The sequence below is a fragment of the Protopterus annectens genome, chromosome 9.part0, assembly GCF_019279795.1.
Source record: "Protopterus annectens isolate FY-2018-M chromosome 9.part0, PAN1.0, whole genome shotgun sequence".
Lineage (NCBI taxonomy): Eukaryota > Metazoa > Chordata > Ceratodontiformes > Protopteridae > Protopterus > Protopterus annectens.
Window position 1 is genome coordinate 1,382,532,763 of NC_056743.1, and position 11,528 is coordinate 1,382,544,290.

The window sequence follows — 11,528 nt, forward strand, 5'->3', positions numbered from 1 at the left end:
ATGCATGAACTTATTTTCAAATAGGAAAACAGCTAATGATATCAGTATATCAACTTCAGATGGACAATCTAGTTTAGCACTTTACTAACCCTTCAAAGTATGTTAAAAAAGACTGTAGAACTGGTAGGGAGAAATTCAGGTCATTTGATTTCATATATTCTTTTTGTTGTAAAGGAAGAGCCCTGAACTTCATTTCGATTCACACTACCTGAACTGCTGTTTGACAGACATTCCAGAATTTTGCAAAAAAAAAAAAGACTGAAAGAGAAAAACAACTCCTTTTAAACATGTGATAGAGAATTTTCAGACTTGCAGGACAGGGTAAAAAACATAATGCCCTTGGAAAGAGAACATATGGATAAAGCACAGGAGAGATAAAAGAGACAAAACAGCAAAAAAAGGGCCCTTACATATTATTGCAACCAAATTCCGACAGGGCAAACGACTTATTTCCAAGCCGTACTCCTACCGAGATATATAGTGAATAAAGGGGCCAAAATAGGGACAGGTTTTAAATATTGCTCTTACAAGTTTGCTAGAATAACAGGGCTTATGTCATCATACATTTTCTGGAGGAAATAAAGTCTGAAATGTATGTCATTTAGAGACAGCATTCCTCAGTGATTTGCCAGAAAGACACAACTTTTAAGAGGAACGGACAAAAAATACGAGGCATAAATCTGGACATTCTGCAAAAATCTAGACAGTTGAGAGGCATGACACTGACCTTTCAGGCCTGTCAGATAATGTTTCTGCCATCAAACTAATTGCAATGTTACTGGTCTGTGATTCACTCTGTGATGTTAAGAACAACATCAGACAGTCTCAATCCTTGGCTGATGTAAAACCATCCCGTTTAGTTTTCTCTCCCTCTAATGATATTTTACTGTTGAAATGACATTTTATTTGAAGGATGCTTCATGCTTCCTTCAGTTTTGCTGTCTTCATGGTGTTTATTTTGGATGTGCAAGCAGCTTTTGTACTTGTACATTAATCAGTAGAAACCAAAACATAAATTTTGGTCTATTTCCACTTTAGTATTATGGGTACTTATGTAAACACTATGAGGACAGCAAAACTGAAGGAAGGATGAAGCAGCCTTCAAATAAAACATTTCAAGACTAAAACATCATTAGAGAGAGAAAACTAAACAGCTTGGAAATGAGCCGTTTACCCTGTTTGGAATGTGGTTACGATAATACATAAGTACCCAAAAATGTCCATATTACAGAACTTAAGCTAGTACTTACATTAGTGTCCACTGCAGAAAATAAGTTTCCTGCAAAGTGAGAGGTATCTTTAGAAATTTTAGAAAAATAAATGAAGTACAGTATAAAGTGAAACAACCAGGGAAAAGAAACCAGAATATTTATACCACATATATGTTTTAAAACCTTGGAGAAAAACTTTATTCTGTAGTATATCTGCAGAATAAGTTAAGGTGTCCACAACTTGTCCCAAAGTTAAAAAAGGGAAGATCAATTTCTCAGAAACAAGACATACAAAATTGTACTCAGGAATAAGCACGCCTTCTCAGAGTTGCCAGGAAGAACCATTTTAATCCAGCACGATACAGAAATCATGTCTGATTTGTAAAGAACATTTGGAACTGTGCTGAATACTGGAATCTCAATGCCAAACAGTTAAGAGATACAGAAAATGGCTATACTTGGAATCACAGATGAATCCTAAAGTGAATGAAATTGTCCCACCTTACTGGTCCCACAGTTTGATGAGTCTGTAAGGTTCTACAGCAACTTTAGAAATTTAAATAGCATATCTAAATGTGATTCATGCAACATGCCTGAGTGGATGAAGTTATTGAGAAACTGGGCTAGGCTAGGACATGACCAGAGGGTATTGAAAAATTCCACTGACCTCAGATGTTAAGAAAACATGATTTTGTTCACAACAAATGGACTCTTCTATTGCTATTTATTAAACATTTTGGATTTACTGGCATTGTTGTTTTTTGTCTTCCATTAGAAAGTCCTGTTTTTTTTGCTCTCCACAGAGCACCTGCAATATTCCATAATCTGATAGACAAAATTTTTAGACCCTATACCAGATATGCAGCAGTTAACCTGGATGGTGTGGAAATATTTTCTGAGGACTTTGAAAGTCATCAGTATAGACTGAAAGCCATTTAAGATTACTGGCATCAAGCTGAGTTAACCACTAACCCAACTAAATGCAGGTTAAGGCTTGACAGAGAACCAGTACTGGAGTTATACAGTTTGAAGCAATGAATAATTAACCCATGTCAACCAATAAAAAACAGGTTAAGGCTTTTCTTAGAACTGACTAGCTATTTTTGTAATTTTCTTCCAGACTTTGTTACCATTGCTTGTCCCCATAAGAGAACTGAACAAAAGATAGTTTTTATTTAACTTTAAGTAGATAGTTGAAGCAGAACAACCTTTTAGGCATCTAGAAGCTATGATGTGCTCAGAAACAATACTTATATCTCCAGATGTTTCCAAGCAACGTGCACTTTAACACCTCCGAAGTAGACATTAGCACAGTCTTGCCTCGGACTAGATTTGTATGAACATCTCATCTGCTATACAAGTAAAAATCTCAGTAATGCTAATAGATGCTATTAGGTGAGAAAGAGAGAGAAAGGTCTTTTCATAAAGTGGGTTCTCACCACCTTCAAGTACTTCCACTTCAAGATACAGCATGGTCTAGGCTGCAATTACTTAAAAATGGGTGAGTTGTCTTAGGCCTACACCCCATCGATGCCTGATTGGTGGCTCTTTGCTGGGCAGCCATATTCTACACATCATTACAATATGTCAATTTCAGATCAAACCAAGCCATAATAACTGTCATTTCAAAATGCAGTTAAACCTCTTTTGGCATTGATGACTTTGTCATTTATACATACTTAGTTTAGCAGTTTATCCTAACAATAAACAACAGACTAGTAATACAACAATTGGCTTTATAGGAATTATCATATTTGACAATATGACATTAACTACTACTGTCCATTTGACAGTCCAGGGCCTAGTGCAATGTGAGCTCCTTTCAAAATCATACATGTGGTTGGTGAAATATGGAATAACCTTGAAGGTTTCCATACTGATTGTATGCAAATAGGGTTCTGGTTTGTAATACATTAAATATCTTGTGCTAAATGTTATGAACTTCATTAAGTGAGTTAACTCATCCCATAGCAAAATATGTTCTATTTATCTTACACTCCAGATCCCCTTATATTCCACTTATCTATTTTTCCGGTATTTTTATGTTAGTGCTTCCCACTTACTTAAGTGATATCTCCACTGCCTAAGTTTCATAGTTTTATATGAATTAAATGTCTTGTGAAGGGCTTTGAAATCAAAATCTAGTTCTAAACTAAACTTTATTTTTTTAAGTGGCAATTCACTGATTTGATACATTTTTGGTAGTTTAATAAACTTTATGTTAAGATTTGTTAAGCTTTACATTTTTTTTTACTTTTTATTTATATTCTGGTTATTTTAAATAATTAGTGGGGCAGATTCAATAAAGCCTACATAGTCCGCTAAAACCATGACAGCACAGTGTTTTGTATTCAGTAAGTGGCTTTATTCTCTGTATAGAGCCATGCAAACATGTTAAATATCGTGGGATGCTAATTACAGCATAAGCAGCTGAATTGTATGATAATCAGCCAATCCAGGATGTAGGAACTATTCAACAAGCTATAAAGCAACCATGTAGACTCAGTGCTGGTTTTTCCTGCAAATTCCAAAACCTGTTGAAATACAGCCATGGAAACTAGGCTACATGGAAAGAATGTTAAGAGATGCTGTTGCTGTTATTCATGTATGTGCAACAGGCCCAAGTCCATGCTTCTGCTGTTGCTAATAGATCACAGTCATGAAGGAGAAGGGTAGTTAAACCTCATTTAACTTTTCACAGTCTGCATGAGGTGAAAATAGAGCACTACAGAGTGGATAGAGACACGCTACAGGAACCCTGCAACCTCTGTCATCCTCAACTGAGAGCAAAGGTAAAATGAGGGGAACCAGTCTCAGTGAAGACTAAAGTATGTGTGGTACTTAGAATTTTAGCTACAGGAAACTTCTAGAGACCAACAAGGGACATGTTGGGGTGTCACAGGCACTGGCATCCAGGATCCTTCATCAATTCCTTAATGCTATACTACAACATGCTAGTAAGTGCATATATTTTCCTCGTACACTTGATGGCAGAGCTAGAACTACCATGGCAAGGCTAGCCAGCTGGTGGTGTAAACCTTGGTTCAAGATGATTGTCACTGTTAAAGTGATACCTGGACCCCATATGGAAAATGGGAAAAAAGGGAGTTGAGGATAGATGGATGGACTTGAGGACAGAGCTAGAACTATGCAGGAGTTCTATCCTGTAGCCCAGTACCCTGAAGCCGTGGGTGCCATAGACTGTACACATGTAGAAATCAAAGCACCACCTGGGTAACAGGGAAGGGTGTACATAATTAGAAAGGGCTTCCACTTCATTAACTGCCAGGTTGTGTGTAATGCTAAGGGAATCACCCTGAATGAGTGTGCTGGAAACCCAGGTTATTACCATGACTCACATATCTGACACAACTGTCAACTATATGTGATTTTTAATAGGGAGAATATCCTAAAGGGTTATTTACTGAGGGATGCATGTTATGCACTGGAATCATGGCTGATGTGCTGATGATGCACATCAGAAATGCACACACACCAACTGAAAAGCATTATAATAAAGCACACATTCAAACATCAAAATATCATAGAGTGTGTGTTTGGGTTGCTAAAGTCACAGTTCAAGTGCTAGATACATCTGGGGAAGCCCTGCAGTAGAATCCCCTAATTTGTGGTGAAATATTCACTGTCTATGCAATGCTTCACAATATTATCCTGAGAAAACAGCTTCAGTAGGAACAGCAAGGGGAAGGCCACAAATCCCACCACCACTGGCAAGATCACTATAGCCACACATAGGTGAGGAGTCAGAGGGGGAACTAGCAGCTGTTGTGGATGTAGGTGGACATACGCATGAACTGTATGCCCTCACACTGGCCAAGAGGCAATGGATAGTACACATGCTCACCACCTAAGGGGCTAAAACCTACATCCTATGCACATACATACAGTAACATTGATGCCAGGCAATGTTTATAACCTTTACTTACCCATATAAGTGCTCTGTCCTGCTAGCATCAGGCAGAATCAGCCCTGAACTAAACCTCTTGCAACTGTTGGATTTCTAAGGTAAGTACTGAACCTGAAATAGAAAAATAAATGTCTAAAAATGCACATTATTTCTAATAAAGAACATGCTTTTAAATTTATCATCATTGATCAAGCCAAGTATGATAGTAGGGGTGGCCCTAGACCACTCAAACTTGAAGAACTTGAATTAGCCTGGCAAGTGAGGCTGAATGCCTACAATTTTCCTAGGTTGAATGATTCATGCTCAATTAGTAGCATTCTCAAATTAAAGAGCTTGCAGAGATGAGTCACATTTTGTTAAAAACATATATTATTTCTGCCAATGGTTGAGTTACACAAAACAACTTTTAATTTTTTTTTTTACTTTTGTGTATTGTGGTCATTGTTGTAGACGTTCACATACTTTAATGTGTTTATATACCTTAAAGTTGTTTTATTACTGGTTATCAGCAGTTGTCACTTTAGTTTTAAAGTGTATTTGCTTAAATAGAACAAAGTGATGCAATTGGTGAATGCTGATCACCTGTCTTAGTTATAAGGAAGTTTTTTTATTGCTGTAACTGTTTCTGAAGAAGTTTGCTATCAGGCTGACGAAAAGCACTTAAAACAATGGAATAAATAGTGTTAACTGACCCTTCTTGGACTGTGTTGCTGGTTTTTCAAACCTGTTTTTGGATTTATTTAGTTTCTTGCCTTGTTTGTGTTCCCAGTTTGTTATGGCAACTAGTTTGCGATCCAGCAATAGTCCATTTGATCCATGTGATACTCCGGAGGTCTTTAGACCTAACATCATTGCTGCTGGAGACTTATTGGATTCCCAAAAGGGTCCGGTTCCCAACAGCATGTTGGGCTCTCTCTACAGTAAAATTGATTCTATTTTTTCACGACTGGAGCAGTTGGATGCTGATCAACATGAACTCTGTCAATCCCTTCCTGCAGTTATCATAGCATCACAGCAACAGCCTGTTTTAAATATCAGCCGTTCAGACGTCAGGACGGCTACACAAGTTGAGGTGTTGAGCGGAACCGTTTCACCTGCCTCAAATAATAAACTTGATAATTCTACAGTTTCTAACTTGAAGCAATTAAATAAAACCCAGGAAGTGAGCGAGACTGTTGTACCGGGTAATACAGAGGTTACCAATGCTCACTTACCGGCTGCTTTGTCTACCCCATTTCTGCCTACTGTTAACTTGCACCCGAATGTTCATATTCACTCATCGGTTTCAAGCAGTCAAAATTTACCGGGCTTGCCAATTTGAGGTCATCCTGCCAATATTCCATCTACTTCACCCTCGGGCCAACATGGGGCAGCTGTACTGAATGAATATGAAGGTAACACCACTAGTCTGCCTTTAGCAGTGTGGTTGGCTAATGGATTTTGTTTATCAAGTGAATACAACATTGACAACTTTGGTAAACAACCTGAGCAAGGTAATAACTTCATTTCTGACAATATTATTGAAAAATTAAAATCATTTGATGTATGTCTTGTAAAACTGAGGAAGTTACAACTGGAGATCTCATACTTTCATGAATGCCTTACTCGGAAAGTAGTCCCGAAAGGTCTAAGGTGTACTTCCTACCCTACGGGGTTGGAGGCTGGTTCTGTTTTCCATACTGAATTGGTCAGGTTATTTGACTGCCAGGGTCTCGAGCTGCTAGAAATTATGGTGAAACACTACAGTTTATGGGTAGAGGAGCTATCTCTGTTTGTGACTGAACTAGATAAAAGTATACAATCATATCTGGAGTTTGGGAGATACAAGTATGAGTATGGTCTGGTCTTCACCAGTATCGACCAGTACATGCTTAAATTAAAGTCTATCAAGCTTAAAAAACTGGAAAGGGACTGTAAAGCGTACCATTTAGGTATTGCATACCCCGATCCTTCACCGGCTCAAGTCTGGAGAAAAGGTAACGTTCTTCCAGGCCAGTCTGATAATTCTGGCGTTAATTATAATGCCATTGCTAATGAGAATGATAATAACGTGAATGATGTTGTTAACTGTAGTGACAATAGGATCAGTCCTAATCTGCATGCTAATCACAGCTCCACTAGTAACTTGAGTGACCCAGTTGAATCCAGGGGGGGGTCCTTTGGAATGAGAGACTGCGGAGTGACCATCCTGGCCAAAATAATTCTCACAAGCAGGAGAATTTTCGGCAGGGCCCCTATTCAGGGGCCAGGTCCAAACAGAGGAACTATCAACAGACCCAATACAAGGGCAAGCAGAAATTCAACAAAAACAGGACCTAATTGCCCGTGACCAGTCTGATTTACCATCTTTTCTAGCTCTTTCAAATGATGTTGCTCCTGGCTGTCATCAGGAAACTGTATCACATGACAATCAGGCTTCTTTTATTATGACTGCCATACAATTATTGTCACCCAAATTGGTCAACAACATCCGGAGATTAACTTGAATAAATCAGGTGACTTAAGCTCTACAATTTCACTTCTACAGAGTTCAGCACGGACATTGTTGACTTTCTGTCTAAAGGTTTGACCTTTGTTCCTTCTCAAGCATTGAACATAGTAGACACTATTGTGGACATTAAAACATATACTAGGAAGTTAAATTTTAACTTAATTATGGGTGATGTATTGACTACTGGTAACCCTGACAATTTCTATATTCCTAGTACGTATAATCCCCCATTGCACCCTGTATTGGACTTGTTTGAGAAGCTTTGTGAATTGGATATTAGAAACAAATTGGATATTAGGCATGCCATAAAGGTCGGGTTTAAACATAGAGCTGCTAATAACACTAATAGGGATGAATGCCAATATTTACAATTCATTAAGTCACAAGGACTGCGTTTTTGTAAACCAGACAAAGGTGGAGGGCTGGTTGTATTTAATAATTTAGACTACCAGCAACGTATGAATGCATTGCTGAATACTGATGCATACATTACTAGTTCACATTTAGAGGTAAATAAGGCTTATAGTTCAATCAAGAACTGTATAAAGGACTTATTTATTGAAGGTAGAATTGACCAGAAGATCTACAATTACTTGACAACTTTGTACCCTAGATACCCGTGTATATTTGGCATCCCCAAGATCCATAAGTGTATTGAGAATCCTCCTTTGAGACCACTAGTGGATAGCAGAGGTTCACCAACATACTCATGTGCTAAAGTGGTAGATTCCATTTTACAAAAGTTCTTATGCCATGAGACTCAAATATGTAAAGACTCATGGTCATTCTTGAAAAAGATCGAAGCCTTAGACTTCAACATGAACTTTCATTTTCTCACTATTGACATGAGAGACCTCTACACTTGTATCCCCCATGAGGTAGCTATAGAATGGGTAGCACTTATGTTAAAGAAACACAATGCTACAGCCACGGAAATTAGTTTGGTCATGGAACTTATTGATCTGGTACTCTCCAACAATTATTTTATGTCCCAAGACCAGTTTTTCTGCAAAAAGTAGGGGTAGCAATGGGGTCACCGTGCAGAGCTAGTGTCGCAAATCTGGTCATGGCTTACTGGGAATTGGAATATGTGTTTAACAACAATACATGTTGTGATTCCTTTGTTTTCTATATGAGATACCTGGACGACATCTTCATTCTCATCAATGGAGATGAGCGAGATAGTGAGTATGTGCTGGAATATTTCAACAGCACTACGTATTTCCTACAAGTCACTTCTACATTCAACACTGATACTATAGCATATCTAGATATTTGCCTAGTGGAAAATTACACTATTAATAGTTATGTAGCAAGGATATTCAGAAAAAAACACGTACTCCAATATGTTCCTCCATTTCATCAGTAGCCATCCCTTTCACCAAAAGAGGTCAGTCATAAAGGGCCAGTTAGTGAGGGCCTCCAGAATGACCAGTTTGGACGAAGATTTTTCTGATGAATGTGCTGTTTTAAAAAGCATGTTTTTGCATCGTGAATACCCAGAGCCCCTTTTGGATGGCCTTATCCAAGAGGTTACAACTAAGAGAGTGGATAGGGTATACATCCCTTTACTTAGTGCTAAACCCCTACTGACACTGTCTAGTACACACAGTGTAGTGGATGAATATTCAGACACCACTAGTAGAGCATTGGTTAGTGAGGGCAAGAATGCCACATTGTCCTTCATCACTACATTCAGTTCACACAGTTACTCATGTTTGGATATCTTACAGAAAAATTGGGACCTGTTTAAGATGTACCCTAACATTTACGTTAAAGTAGGTGCGACCCCTAGAGTGACATTTAGAAGAGGGAAGAACCTTAAAACCCTCTTAGAACAGCAACACACCCCAGTATCATGGAATACTGGGATGAATAAATGTCAAAACTGCAATTATTGTAAACTTGTAGAAGTCACTAATTCGTTTAAGGTTAATGGTACAACTTATAAATTGAAAGGCAGATTCAACTGTAATTCGTCTTTTGTAGTTTACCTGGCTAGGTGTACACTCTGTCCTGCTTTCTATATAGGAAAGACGGAGCAGAGGCTCCGTAACAGAATTTATGAAGACCGATATGCTATGAATAAATGTAAACTGGAGAATGTGCTAGCTAAGCACATTATTTCTAATAAAGAACATGCTTTTAAATTTATCATCATTGATCAAGCCAAGTATGATATGATAGTAGGGGTGGCCCTAGAACACTCAAACTTGAAGAACTTGAATTAGCCTGGCAAGTAAGGCTGAATGCCTACAATTTTCCTGGGTTGAATGATTCATGCTCAATTAGTAGCATTCTCAAATTAAAGAGCTTGCAGAGATGAGTCACATTTTGTTAAAAACATATACTATTTCTGCCAATGGTTGAGTTATACAAAACAACTTTTAATATTTTTTTTACTTTTGTGTATTGTGGTCATTGTTGTAGACATGTTCACATACTTTAATGTGTTTATATACTTTAATGTTGTCTTATTACTGGTTATCAGCAGTTGTCACTTTAATTTTAAAGTGTGTTTGCTTAAGTAGAACAAAGTGATGTAATTGGTGAACGCAGATCACCTGTCTTAGTTATAAGGAAGGTTTTTTATTGCTGTAACTGTTTCTGAAGAAGTTTGCTATCAGGCTGACGAAAAGCACTTAAAACAGTGGAATAAATAGTGTTAACAGACCCTTCTTGGACTGTATTGCTGGTTTGTCAAACCTGTTTCTCTTTGCATCTCTGACAGTGGACATGACCTCTTCATTTGGTGTCAGTGGTCGCTCTGTAGCAGGCCCACCTGGGTAGTCAGCTGTCCACAGGGCACTGCAGATACTCTGTTCCAGGCTGAGGAAATCATGTCATTGGTTTCATGATGCACCTTATCATATGTCTTGCTGAGCCCCCCCCCCAACAGCATTGACATTGTTCACTGTCTGGTTCCAAACTTGCATTCTTCCAGATATATCCCCATGTCTTCTCTCAAGCAGAAAGGCACCATGTAGATGAAAGACTTGGACAATGACATCATTCTCAGAGTCACTGCAAGGATTGGGATACTTCGGTGCCATAGCCTTAGGTGACATAAAACACAAAAGGATACTACACATAAATATCACATAAATAAAAGTCCTGCTTAGATACAAAATATATTATTCATTTTTCAATATTACCCACTGGAGAAATAAAAAACTTCATTCAAATACAAAAAAAAAGCTTATGTGGTTGTAATGGATCCCCTTCTGAAGCTTGAAATCTCATATAATCAAAACTTATTTTCACAAGACGAAAATTCCATAACTTTGAATTCCTGAATGGCGATAGCTCCCCCACCTAGGTGGGTTTTATTTACTATGGTGTGTTTTTTGTTTAATTTTGGCTAAGTGTTTACTTACAGAGGGGAAAATGTTGCCATTCAGGAATTCAAGGTTTCTATATATGGGATTTTGAGGTTTAGAAGTAGATCCAGTTGTGACATATCACAGTTACAGACAAACCAAAGTTTGATCCAAAACAATTTCTTAGAATAGCAAAGCAGACCTCTGTAAAAACATTTTTTGATTGTGGCAACACAGAAATGGAACTTGGCTCTCTCACCCCCAAAACAACAGGCAAATGACATTTTGTACTAAACAAGGAATAACACATTAGTCAACTGTTATAAGTGCTTTCAAACAAACAGTCCCAAAAACATGAGTACACATTTAATACAGGGCAGTCATTTTTATGCAATTGCCAAACATGTTTACCACAGAGCAGTAACTTTTATGCAATTGCCAGTCACCTGTGCCCAGCACTCTCCTAGTGATGTATGTGGGTTATCCTAGAAGGCTAACATCCTTGTGTCATTGACAATATTGGACATTTATACTTCACTGAAATAACACAGAAGAGTGTAAAGAGAAACAGTTGTAAA

At 37.9% G+C, this 11,528-nt stretch overlaps 1 protein-coding gene across 1 annotated transcript in view; it reads right to left on the reverse strand.

Annotated features, from left to right (window-relative positions):
- Positions 1-5,162, reverse strand: part of LOC122810679 (vomeronasal type-2 receptor 26-like) — a 66,185-nt gene extending 61,023 nt beyond the window's left edge. The window contains exon 1 of the mRNA XM_044082249.1: positions 5,159-5,162. Coding sequence (XP_043938184.1) covers positions 5,159-5,162 — 4 coding nt within the window. The remainder of the gene's footprint in view (positions 1-5,158) is intronic.
- Positions 5,163-11,528: the final 6,366 nt, after the last annotated feature.